Genomic DNA, 14,197 nt, shown 5'->3' with positions numbered 1-14,197 from the left:
AACAGAAAATACTGTGTTTTCTGATGGTCTTTGGCGACCCCTCTGAAACCCTCTCACGACCCCCCCCCCCCAGGGGTCCCGACCCCCAGGTTGAGAAACGCTGGTTTAAACCTTTCAGTGCTTGACTCACATTTTTGTAATTAAAAATACCTAGTTATTTTTTTAATATTTCTGACAGGTCTTTCAGTCAGATGCAACAGGGATAAAAAGAGCATAATCAGATATATTTCCAGGGGTAATCCATCTTCCCTCTTGCAAAGACAAGAGCCTCTATTTATTCAACTGTAAACTTATACTTCTGCTAACAAACCAAGAATTCGCAGCATTCTGAACTGAAGAAATAGAAAAGCATTTTAAAAATCTGAGCAGTTATTCAGAGCCATAAAACCTAACTCACTGATACTGTCTGCATGGTATGCTATCATTGAATTTGATCTCTAAGACTCATTCCAATTTAAGAAATGCTGCCGTTTCACAGAAACAGATCAACCACGCAACAAAAGTGAGGTGACATTCCAGCTTCGACATCAAGAGACGACAGAACAGCAAACATCTTCAAAAGCACACATTTGTTTTTAAAAAAGAAAGAGCAGGAAAATAGAAAAAGTAAAAAAGAAATACAGTCAGCCATACACATTTACAGGTTTAACTTTTCTGAATCTGTTTATCCACAGATTTAATTAACGCATTATCTCTAGGTCCTTCAGTACCATTCTGTGGTCAATTTCTATAGACCATGGTAAACTTTCAAGACCTAGAGATTCCTAGAGTGATGTTCTTTGGGGTCAAAAAAAGTTGAGGGTTTTAAATTTACAATTTTTCCATGTTTGTGAGAATCATATGCCCCAAACCCTCACAAAAATGGAGGGCCTATTGTACATAAAATTATTTTATTATTATTTACAGCATTTATATTCTGCCCTTCTCACCCCGAAGGGTACTCCGGGCAGCATACAGAAAATATACACAGCAAACATTCAACATAATTAAACAGACAAGATAGGCAACGGATAGAGGTATTATATCAACATTTCTTCCCCAACTTTGGCATCCTGGAGGCTGTGCTCGCTTCCGGCCACAAGGGGTTGCTGTCGCTCCATCCTCTATGACAGTGTTTCTCCACCTTCCTAATGCTGCAATCCCTTAATACAGTTCTTTATATTATGGCGACCCTCAACCATAAAACTATTTTTGTTGCTACTTCATAACTGTAATTTTGCTACTGTTATGAATTGTAATGTAAATATATGATAGGCAGGATATATTTTCATTCACTGGACCAAACTTGGAACAAATACCTGATACACCCAAATCTGAATACTGGTAGGGTTGGGGAGGAGGATTGATTTTGTCATTTGGGAGTTGTAGTTGCTGGGATTTATAGTTCACCTACAATCAAAGAGCATTCTGAGCTCCACCAACGATGGAATTTAATCAACTTTGGCATACAGAACTCCCATGACCAACAGGAAATACTGGAAGGGTTTGGTGGGCATTGCTGGGATTTATATTTCACCTACACCCAAAGAGCATTCTGAACTCCACCAACCATGGAATTGAACCAAACTTGGCACACAGAAGCCCCCATGCCTTGAAGGGACTAGCTGGTGCGAGTCTCCCTCCAGCCTCACACACTCTCCCTCATCCACACGTGTGCACCACACTGCCATGCGCCGAGTACACCTACTTTCCCCTCCCCGTTTGGAGTCTCAGAAGCAGTCCTTCCGTTGGCTGAGAGGCCAGCCAATCACAGCAGAGGAGGAGTTTTGGTGGGAGGATTCACCGTCTTTTTCCAAAAAGGAAGAGAAGGACAGGCGGAGAGATCTTCAGCCTTTTCTGCCAAAGGTGTTCCTAAGACTATCGGAAATATATGTATCTGATGGTCTTTGGTGGCCCCTATGAAACCCCCTCATGACCCCGCTCCCAGTGGTTCTGACCCCCAGGCTGAGAAATGCTGCTCTATGACAAAAAACCTTGATCACAGATTTCCTCCTTCCTTTGATCCCCAGAATTTTCTGGCATTTCTTTTATCTGCTTTTATAAAAGCAAATATTACATTGAAGGATGGGTTATAGACAGTCCAAGTACGACGTGAACGTTTCTATGTTTGCAATGACTGCATACAAGGAAACAACCCAGAGATCTGCTCTGCTTAACCAAGGGATATCCTCCAGAAAAGGGCAGCTGAGTAAAGATCAGAATGCTCTCTTTCGTGAATCAACGGAGTCAAGGGGTTACATCAGCTTCCGAGTAGAGATAACAAGATTGGCAATCTTAAATAAGCACCAAAAGGAAACCCGTCACAAAGCTCTTGGCAAAGGGACAATCAGCTTAAGAGCTGAGATGGCGAAAACTTGCCAAGAGTTTAAAGGCACTTCCTAACCACCACCCCCCCCCCCCCCCCCACTTCTGCTAAGGGTCGCTCTTACCTGGCGTTGGTGCAGCAGTGCTGGGCAGAATGGGAGGTTCGACTGGGACAGTTGTCACGCTCTGGTTCATAGGGAGGCCAGTTGGGACAGAGGTCACGGGTTGTACCTTCCCAGAATTGTCCTTTGCCTGAGAATTACTGGAAGTTGGAAGGGCCTCCTCCAACACGGATGGCTGGATGGAAGTATTGCTGAAGGTCTTTGCATGCTCAGGGTCTCCGTCTGGGTTGGCCGATGGAGCTGCTGGAGAAGGTCCTGGCATGGGCTCTTCTTCAGGGGTCTAGTATTGGTAAAGAAGAGAAGAGGCATACATCATAGTCTTTAGAACCGAACTTGTAAAACAGTAAACTATTAAGATTTCTTCAGCAATCTTGTTGAATGGCTTCAGCAGGGATTTCACCGAATTTATGGCATAGCCGAGACACCTAATTCATCAAATGGTAAAACTATACCTAGACTGAACTATTAGCTCTTCTTTAAAAACACAGTTTTGAACGATACAGGATGCTTTTCACTGGGAATCCTACAAATGGTACTTTTAACTTTTAAAGCAGTGTTTCTCAACCTTCCTAAAACCGCAACCCTTTAATACAGTTCCTCATGTTGTGGTGACCTCCAACCATAAAATTATTTTCGTTGCTACTTCATAACTGTAATTTTGCTACAGTTATGAATCATGATGTAAATATCTGATATGCAGGATGTATTTTCATTCACTGGACCAAATTTGGAACGAATACCCGATATGCCCAGATTTGAATACTAGTGGGGTCGAGGGTATCAATTTTGTCATTTAGGAGTTGTAATTGCTGGGATTTATAGTTCACCTGCAATCAAAGAACATTCCAAACTCAGCCAACAATGGAATTGAACCAAACTTTGCACAGAGAACTCCCATGACCAACCGAAAATACTGGAAGGGTTGGGTGGGCACTGACCTTGAATTTTGGAGTTGTAGTTCACCTACATCCAGAGAGCACTGTGGACTCAAGCAATGATGGGTCTGGACCAAACTTGGCACAGATATTCAACATGCCCCAATGTGAACACCAGTGGAATATGGGGAGAATCGACCTTGACATTTCAGTGTTATAGTTGCTGGGATTTATAGTTCACTTACAATCAAAGAGCATTCTAAACCCCACCAAGGAAAGAATTGGGCCCACACAGAACTTCCCACACAGAACCCCCATGACCAACATAAAATACTGTGTTTTTGATGGTCTTTGGCGACCCCTCTGACACCCCTCCCAGGGGTATCGACCCCCAGGTTGAGAAACACTGTTTTTAAAAACCGTGAAGCTGGTTTTGGGGTGAATTGCCCCAAAACTGCCTATAAAGTCAACAACTTGATCCACTATCCCAGGCATGAGCAAACTTTGGCCCACCAGGTGTTTTGGACTTCAACTCCTACAACTCCTAACAGCTGGTAGGCTGTTAGGAATTGTGGGAGTTGAAGTCCAAAACACCTGGAGGGCCAAAGTTTGCCCATGCCTGTACTAACCTGACAGCTCCCCAGGAGAGGGAAAGGGGGAAGGGGAAAAGGAGGAAGGGGAAAGGGCAAGGGGCGAAGGGAATAGGAAAAGAAGGGAAAGGGAAAAAGGGCAATGGGTAAAGGGAAGGAGGCAGGCAGACAGGCCAAAAGATAATCAAAATGGAGGTTGGAGAGACCATCATATCACCTTGGATACACTAAATAAACTGCTACACCCCACCAGGTGAGCACAAGAAGAAAACCGGTCCCTGCCCTATTTGTAGTTGCCCACCCCTACTATATAAGACACCCAAAGCTATATTCCCGCTGTTATTCAAATGCTGCAAATACTGCACGTAAACAACATTTTTGCCATTACAGTCAAAACTTAGGTGGGCGGCTCCTTTTAGTCACTCCAAATACCAGCCTTTCGGAGTGCCGTGAGAAACTGTTCAAGCCAGTATAAGCAGATGAAAACCATTTCCTTTCTTTCCTCAGAGCATTCCGTCCCGGCGTCCGCCCCATTCCTCCGAGAAGCCTGGGGCAGCAGAATCCGGACATTTCGGCTTTAACTGGGCTTATGTGTATCTACGGCATATTTTCTTACATTGATCTCAATTGCACTGAATCAACTGGACAATTAAACTGCAGTTCAAAGAAGTACCATCAAGCTAATACTGGCTTTCATGTGAAAAAACTGCAACACACGTTTTTGTGGCAGACTGAAAGCCAAAACTTCAAAAGGTCATGTTGAAGGCAATCAACGCATGATTTCTGTTGCTGGAAGGCAAGGATGTCAGCACATACAGCTCAAGGTTATATTGTTTTATTCAAGCTGAGATCATGGTAGCAGCGAGACTGTTCTTTGCATCAGGTTTGATTAGAGAAAGGTCATCAGCCACATTTCTGAAAGGCTAGAAACCACTTATAGATATTTTTTGCAAAAATTACTGGTAACTTTTGGGTTTGATGGTTAGAAAAAAAAATCTTGAAAGAAGGGAGTATGTTGTCATTTTGGAGGCATGAATAATAATATGCCTTCATTGAAAGGGAGATTGGAAGTCACTCCTTTCTCTTCTTTTTCTTTCTTTTTGTTCTGCATGTGTCAATTTCTATCTTATTGTTCTGCAGGGTATGTTTTCCTTACTTTTTTGTGTCAGGAGCAACTTGAGAAACTTCAAGTTGCTTCTGGTGTGAGAGAATTGGCCGTCTGCAAGGACGTTGCCCAGGAAGTTTTACCATGCTTGTGGGAGGCTTCTCTCATGTCCCTGCATGGGGAGCTGGAGCTGACAGAGGGAGCTCATCCGTGCTCTCCTCAGATTCGAACCTCCGACCTGTCGGCACAAGTGTATAACCCAGGGGGCACATTTTTCCTTACTGAACCCTTATAAATCTTAATTTTTGAAAAAAATACAATTTAATAAAAAACCATATTCTTCATATGTTGGGCATCTGATAGTAAAGGTAAAAGTTTCCCCTGACATTAAGTCTAGTAATGTCTGACTCTTGGGGGTGATGCTCATCTCTATTTCTAAGCCGAAGAGTCGGCATTGTTCGTAGACGCCTCCAAGGTCATGTGGCCAGCATGATTGTATGGAGCACCATTATCTCCCTGCCAAAGTGGTACCTATTGATCTACTCACATTTTAATGTTTTCGAACTGCTAGGTTGGCAGAAGTTGGACGCCTCCAAGGTCATGTGGCTATTATGATTGAATGGAACACAGAAGCAGTACCTATTGATCTACTCACATTTGCATGTTTTTGAACTGCTAGGTTAGCTCCCTGGATTTGAACCGCTGACCTTTTGGTCAACAAGTTCAGCAGTTCAACGATTTAACTCGCTGCGCCACCAGGGGGCCGGGTATCTGATAGCGGGACTCAAAAGATTACTCTGGCCATTATCTGCCACCCAACAAAGTAGATCTTTCATCCAAGATTAGAAAGTAAAAGGGAAATTTGCCTTGATAGAGATTAATTTACAAATGTTGGTGACAGTTCTGATTACCTGGTTCAATATAAGAATTTTACCCCCAGTTTGTCACATTCAGCTGGTATGAATCAAGGCTCTGGAAAATATATATTGGGAGACAGACAACCTGCATCAAAACACTAATTAAGAAAGATCCTTTTAAGCTTATTTTGAAGCAAGGGGGAGTGTACTCATCCCTAAATGTAGAAGCACACATACACATACATTTGCCTTCAAGTTGCCTATTAGCTCACAGTGGTCCCATGAATTTCACAGAGCTGGGCAAAGAATTCTTAGAGGTGGTTTGCCATTGCCTTCCTATGAATAGTAGTAGTAGTAAATTTTATTGACTAGCCCTTAGGCCAGGGGTCCTCAAGTTAAGGCCCGAGGGCCAAATACGGCTCTCCAAGGTCATTTACCAGGCCCTTGCTCAGGGTCAACCTAAGTCTGAAAAGACTGGAAAGCACACAACAACAATAACAATCCTATCTCATCAGCCAAAAGCAGGCCTAGACTTCCCATTGAAATACTAATAAGTTTATATTTGTTAAAATTGTTCTTCATTTTAATTATTGTATTTTTAAAGTGTTTTTTGCACTACAAATAAGATATGTGCAGTGTGCATAGGAATTCATTCATGCTTTTTTCAAATTATAATCTGGCCCTCCAACATTTTGAGGGACTGTGACCTGGCCCTCTGTTTAAAAAGTCTGAGGACCCCTGCCTTAGGCCATATCACAATACCAAACCAAACAAAAAGGCTTGATAAAACTTGATTACACTCTATATAGTAAGTAAAACACTTATATCCATTCAGTAAATAAATATGATAATACTAATTATATACATAATTATTTCCGCATAACCCCTACAATTTACCCCAACCAACCCCACATTTGTGGTTCTCGGACATATTGCTTTGCTTAAAAACAGAGCTGTTTTATATGTTATTTTTGGATCTTGGTCGCACATAAATTATTTTATTCTGATGTGGGATTCCCAATAAATTGTCCATTTGATATAAGGTACAAGTCACTTACGTTCTGGTACAATTTACAATTAAATAATATGTGTGCTATATCCTCAATTTCAGGTGCTCCACAGATACAAATCTGTTCATTATAAGGGATGCTGTTAAATCTCCCATATCTGACCATTGTATCAAGCTGATCAAATCTAGCTTGAGTAAATACCTCCCCTAAAATGTTTTGGCATTTGAATTTTTAGATAGTTGTCAATTTGAAAACCTTACTGAGGGTGGTTATATTTTTTTGTGCTTCTATGTCCAAAATTCTTTGTATAGCACTTGTTTTTAAGGCACAGGAGACAGGGAGACCGCAACTTCTTAAATAATTTGTCAGTTGCATAATCCAAGAGGTCTGTAGTTGGGAATTTATCTGTTCTTTTTTAATAATATATTTTTTATTTTTTCATATTTTATATACAATCTAACAGTAAATAAACATTGATCATATTTCTTATCATTATTTTAAAATTTCCATTACAACTTGTGCTACATATAACTCTATCACACGCCTTTTATCCAGTTATACATATTGTATTTCTTTATAATTATTATTATACCAGTTTCCCCCTCTTCCCCTTACCCTTAGTTTGTGCCCCCTCCACCAGGACCAACCAACTCATGTTGTTTCACCTTTCCAAAATATCATTGTTTCTCTTGCTGGCTTATACCCCTTTCCCTCATTAAACACATACTCGATAAATTTTCCCCATATTTTCCAAAAGTCTGTTTGTTTACATATTCCCATTTTGATTTTAATATTGCAAGTTAGCTTATCATTAATCGCTATATTCCAAATTTCCCTATACCATTCTTCTAATTGAATTTTTTTTCCTTCCAATTTTTTGCTATTAACAATTTAGCTGCTGTTATCAAATTAGAAACCAATTCTTTCTCCTCTTGTATGGGAATTATATTATCATGTATAAGTAATAAAGCTAATTTTGGTGTAATCTCAGTCTCTATTTTTATTATTGCTCTTATTTCTTTGAATATGCTTTCCTAAAATTTTTGTATAATGTAACACGACCACCACATTTATCTGGCACATTTTAGGAGTCTATAGGGCTCCACTAAAATACTGACAATCTCATCCAAGTACTAACTAGGTCTGATTCTGTTTAGCTTCCAAGAACAGATGAGATTTTGTGTTTTCAAGACATTTAGCTCCCAAACACAAGCATGAACATCCGACATGGATAATGCAGGGAATTCCGAATAAACGTTTGTTACAAGAAGCTTGTAACCAAAAAAGGAAAATAAATTAAAAATAAAACAGAAAATCCGTGAAACAAACTCATAAAAAATAAAATGTTTTCATTCTGTATTTTTCCATTTCACAAAACGCAAGATTTTGTTGCTTCTAAAATGTACATTTCTCAGTATATACAATTGAAACAGCCTTCGGATGTGTCAATTGGGATGACGTTAGGACAAGAGGGCACATTCCAACAGGAGAAACCTGAACTTTGATCACTACGTAAAAGCAACAGGGATTTAAATGAGGATAATTATAAACTGAGTCAAACACTGATAACGATAACAAGCATTTCGGCCACGTCACAAGAGAAACAGTGGGGCGAGTCATGCTGGACAGAAGACAAATTCCAAAATCTATATATAAGCGAATACCTTTATTAGGCTGACTCAAAGGGCACACCATGTGTGCAAACATGAAAGCTCTTTGAATCGTCAGGCAAGATGTTACAAAAAACTGCTGAGGAAGGGCAGAAAGGTTCGTTCTTAGAGTCCTATTATCGGTACAGCTTATTGAAGTGTAACAGAAGAACACGGAGCTACAGACATTTTCATTTTCAGCTGAAAACGGGGGACTCTAATCCATGGGAGCAAAACCTGGCTCCTGTAACCACTCCAACTACCCACCCCTGTTTTGTCTAATATGACGGCATTCGGTTTCACTTGGAGCAGCTCCGAGTCACACTGGCAACAGAAAAAGGAGCTGTGTGTTCTTCTGGTTTTGAAAATACAAAATCCCACTGTCAACGTACCCAGCCACACAGCCTGGGGGCAGGTCTCAGGTTCCTCTATTAGAAGGAAAGAGAGAGCCACTTGGCATGCTTTACAATGAGAGGCATAAAAATAATTTTGGTTGTCAAAGCCATCAGGTAAAATAAAGTCAATAGAATGGCCAAACTACGCCTAGGATTGTTTTGCTACTTCTAATTGCTAGAGCAAACATAACTGTAGAGAATAACAGAGGTGGGTTTTTTTTCTTCGTATTAGGAGCAACTTGAGAAACTGCAAGTCGCTTCTGGTGTGAGAAAATTGGCCGACTGCAAGGATGTTGCCCAGGGGACGCCTGGATGTTTTACCATCCTGTAGAAGGCTTCTCTCATGAACCTACATGAGAAGCTGGAGCTGACAGACGGGAGCTCACCCCGCTCCCCAAATTTGAATCGCTGACCTTTCGGTCAGCAGTCCTGACAGCACAAGGATTTAACCCACTGCGCCACCGTGGGCTCCTAATAGAGGCAATAGAAAATTTTCCTTCAACGTATGATCCGTGCCAGTCAACGATTCGATTCAAGATTCTCCAAATCATGGGAAAAAATCAGGACTGGTCAGAAGAGAAATTGCAAGACTTATTGTAAAAACCATTTTACAATAAAAGGTTGAGCACTCCTTATTCAGAATTCAGAATCTGAAAAAACTTCAAAATTGTCCATATAGGTGCTCAGATAGGGCCACCTTTGCTTTCTGATGGTTTAATGCACACAAATCTTGTTCCATGCACATTATTAAAACTATTATATAAAATTACCTCCTGGCTATGTGTGTAAAGTATATATGAAACACAAATGATCTCCAAGGTATCTTATCATGTATGTGTGGTTTTAACAATGGGTTTTAAGGTTGAGATGTTTTTAACTTTTTGGTTTTTAATGTATATGTAAATTTTATTGTATGTCTGTTTATGCAGATTCAAATTGTTGCCTTAGTGTAAGCCGCTCTGAGTCCCCTTCGGGGTGAGAAGGACGGGATATAAATATAAAGGTAAAGGTTTCCCCTGATATTAAGTCTAATCTAGTCCGACTCTGGGGTGTGGTGTTCATCTCCATTTCTAAGCCAAAGGGCCAGCATTGTCCGTAGACACCTCCAAGATCATGTGGCCAGCATGACTGCATGGAGTGACATTACCTTCCAGCAGAGATGGTTCCTATTGATCTAGTATATTAGCATGTTTTCAAACATCTAGGTTGGCAGAAGCAGTGGGAGCTATTTTGTACTCGGGGTTCTCTAGTCTATGTTAGCCCAGTTATCATCACTGGCTATACAACCACTCCGACCACAAACCAACCTACATAATCATGTGAACGATATTGGCTTTTGTAAATTAATGTAAATGTTTTACGTTCAGATTTTACATCATTGTATAATTGTTTGATTATAATTGGTTTATTTTATTGATGTTAGGTTCTAACATTGTTTTAATGTTGTTTATTTGTTCAGTCGCTTCCGACTCTTCCGTGACCTCTTGGACCAGCCCACGCCAGAGCTCCCTTTAGGTCGTGGCCACCTCCAGCTCCTTCAAGGTCAAGCAAGTCACTTCAAGGATACCATCCATCCATCTTGCCCTTGGTTGGCCCCTCTTCCTTTTTCCTTCCATTTTCCCCAGCATCATTTTCTTCTTCAAGCTTTCCTGTCTTCTCATTATGTGGCTAAAGAACTTCATCTTTGCCTCTCATATCCTTTCCTACAATGAGAAGTTGGGTTTTATTCCCTGGAGTATGGACTGGTTTGATTTTCTTATGGTCCAAGGCACTCTCAAAATTTTCCTCCAGCACCACAGTTCAAAAGCGTCTATCCTCCTTCCAACCTTACTTATGGTCCAGCTCTCACATTCATAGGTTACTACGGGGAATACCATTGCTTTAACTATGCAGATCTTCATTGTCAGTGTGATGTCTCTACTCTTCACTATTTTATTGAAATTGGTCACTGCTCTCCTCCCAAGAAGGAAAGGTGTTCTGATTTCCTGGCTGCAGTCTGCGTCTGCAGTAATATTTGCGCCTAGAAGTACAAAGTCTGTCACTGCCTCCATGTTTTCTCCCTCTATTTGCCAGTTCTCAATCAGTCTGGTTGCCATAATCTTGTTTTTGATTTTTTAATGTTTAACTTTTGCCCTTTCTTCTTTCATCTTGGTTAGAAGGCTCCTCAGCTCCTCCTTGCCTTCAGCCATCAAAGTGGTATCATTTGCATATCTAAAGTTGTTAATGTTTCTTCCAGCAATTTTAACTCCAACCTTGGATTCATCAAGCATCGCACATCGCATGATGTGTTCTGCATACAAGTTGAATAAGTTGGGTGAGAATATACCGCCCTGCCATGCTCCTTTCCCAATCTTGAACCTGTCGGTTGTTCCGTGGTCTGTTCTTACTGTTACTACTTGATAGTTATATTAATATGTGGGGCTTTCTGGGGTTATAAAGTTGGTACTTGTTTGTTTGATGGCGGCAGTGAATGTTTGCTGTTATGTGTTCGAATCCACCCTGAATCCCCTTGGGGAGATAGGGCGGAATACAAATCAAGTTCTTATTTATTATTTTCTTTATTATAAAATAAATTATGTATGTATATGCAGATACAGATATCCCCCCACCAAAAAAACTCCTGGCCCAAAGCCTTTCAGATGATACTCAACCTGTACATCATTAGAAAGTAAGACTTTCCCAGTCCCACCACCTACTTTTTGGAACATCTCATCCAATGAAGAGATGTAGAGCTTGCCGAAAGCCTAAACACATCCTGTGCCCCGTTAAAGAGGTGTATTAGATTTGTGATTTTGGGATCCTGGCTGAACTAGAAGTGAAGAGACTTCAGCTTCCTTGTACCTAGTTTCTTTCCTTGTAAGTATCTGCTGCAACGCAGCAACCACAACCTTTGGAGGGCTGTTTCTGCGGCCGTACTGCAGTAATGCAGTAGCCGCATTAACCAGCCATGTGCTTGAGTGCTTCTCCCAATGAAGAATCCCCATAGGAGCCATTGACCAAATGTGCAGGATTGCCTTTCAATCACTGACAGAGCGGAAGGAAAAGCTGAAGCCAAGAAGACACCTCTGCCCCCCACCCATCCTCCCGCTAATGAACACACACTAATTTGACTAGATTTATGTGCTAATATAAAGATATCTCCCCAAGAGAAGTGCTCCTGGGGTGTGCAAACTGAGTCTTCCAAGCTCTCGGAATGAAACGTTTCGTGGCTGGCAAAATGCGATCCCTTCCCTCGCTCGCCCTCAGTTTGTTTGTCAATTGCAACAGCTTGGGTAGCGGTGACATGAGTGTCACAAGCACCCAAACACAAGCGCCTCTGACATTAGCACCAATAATGATTAATGACGCCCCCAATCTGACACTTACATCACTTTCACACAGCCAACTCTCCCTCCTTCCCTGCCCTAACAGGTGGCGAGAGTTTAATGCTTGCAAAGCGTGAAGAAGAAAATGTAGACAGTGGCCATGGGGCAACAAAAGTGAATGAACCATTTCACCCTTTATTTCATTCTAAACCTTGTTTGTCCCCAGAGTAGGAAAGAACAGCTACCTCCCTTTCCACTATTTTTGGCCTATATCTCCTACCAGTGCCAGCTAGCGCAGTCAATAATGAGGGACTACGGGAGATGTTGTGATGTGCTTTCAAAATTATTTGCTACTGAGAAAGAGTGTGATGTGCCCAAAATTACCTGATGTCTTTCCATGATTGAGTAGGATTTGAACTCTGGTCTCAAAGTCTTGTCTCCAACAACAAAGATGGAGGACTGAGGACAAACGACAAGGTCTGGCCCAAGGCGAGGCTGTGAGGGACCAGAGCACACACACCCTCACACACACAAGCCACCACTGTATATCAATTATTTCCTTGCTGACACCAAATATTTATTAGGGTTATTTCTGGTGCCACCAATTTATTATTTCAAAGACCACCTCTCCTTAACTAGAATGTTTAAAAAGTCACACAAAGTCTTCAGTTGAAATAAAATAGGAATGTGTTGTTTATTTTGTTCTGGAACAGTAAATAAGCATAAGGGTTTCAATAGATTAACAGGCTTGACTTGGTAAGAGAAAAAAGCCATATAACTTGAGTTTCTTAAACAGAGTTTCCCACACAAGAATACAAACAGGATGTTCTGAACCTTTTGAATCTTCCTTCCTCGCCAGGCCTCTAATCACTATAGAGGCCAATTATAGTTCTCCTTTTTTTCTGAAGGCCTTAACTATTGTCTTCAAAGAGGATTATTTCATATAACAAACAGTTCCCAAAACTTTTCCTTCTTTCCCTCCTAACCCTTCTTCAAACTCAAACTCCCAGCTGAACTAAACTGGCTGTCTTAGCTTCTTCTCTTTTCCTTTGGCTCCGTTCATTTCTGGTGGCTAAGCATTTCCCTCCAATTTCTTCAGCCAATCAGACGGCATCTCTAGTTATGAGGCTGCCTGATTGCTCCATTCCTCAATTCTCCTTAGCTTTGGCAAGTCAGGCATGCTTACTGCCTTTTACATCAACGCTTCAAGGTAGGCCAATCCATTACATTGCCCATCACACTTGCTATGGGAATAACAATCCCAAAACATGTTGCCCTAAAACAGTGTTTCTCAACTTTCATAATGCTGAGATCCTTTAATACAGTTCCTCATGTTGTGGTGATCTCCAACCATAAAATTATTTCCATTGTACTTCATAACTGTAATTTTGCTACTGTTATGAATTGTAATGTAAATATCTGATATGCAGGATATATTTTCATTCACTAGACGGAATTTGGCTCAAATACCCAATATGCCCAAATCTGAATACTGGTGGGGTTGTGTGTGTGTGGGTGTGTGTGTGTGTGGGGGGGGGGGGTTGATTTTGACATTTGGGAATATAGTTAATTTACAATCAATGAGTTCATTCTGAACTCCACCAATGATGGAATCGAACCAAACTTTGAACGCACAACTCCCGTGACCAAGATAAAATACTGGAAGGGTTTGGTGGCCATTGACCTTGGGTTTTGGAGGTCTAGTTCACCTACATCCAGAGAGCAATGTGGACTCAAACAATGTTAGATCTGGACCAAACTTGACACAAAAAATAAGCCAAATGTGAACACTGGTGGAGTTTGGGGAAAATAGACCTTGCCATTTGGGAGTTGTAGATGTTGGAATTTATAGTTCACCTACAATCAAAGAGTCCCTTGAACCCCACCAATAATAGAATTGGGCCAAACTTCTCACACAGAACCCCCATGCCTTAAAGGGACTAGCTGGCGTGAGCCTCCCTCCAGCCTTGAACACTCTTCCTTGC

At 41.1% G+C, this 14,197-nt stretch overlaps 1 protein-coding gene across 2 annotated transcripts in view; it reads right to left on the bottom strand.

Moving 5' to 3' along the window:
* KIAA0319L (KIAA0319 like) overlaps positions 1-14,197 on the bottom strand; it is a 119,067-nt gene that overhangs the window by 54,696 nt on the left and 50,174 nt on the right. For both annotated transcript variants that reach the window (XM_060784176.2, XM_060784177.2), the window contains exon 4: positions 2,430-2,706. In XM_060784176.2, the coding sequence (XP_060640159.2) occupies positions 2,430-2,706 (277 nt within the window). The remainder of the gene's footprint in view (positions 1-2,429; positions 2,707-14,197) is intronic.

This window comes from Anolis sagrei, chromosome X, assembly GCF_037176765.1.
Source record: "Anolis sagrei isolate rAnoSag1 chromosome X, rAnoSag1.mat, whole genome shotgun sequence".
Taxonomy (NCBI): Eukaryota; Metazoa; Chordata; class Lepidosauria; order Squamata; family Dactyloidae; genus Anolis; species Anolis sagrei.
The sequence above is the reverse complement of the archived record's forward strand: the minus strand, read 5'-3'. Positions and strand labels throughout refer to the sequence as shown.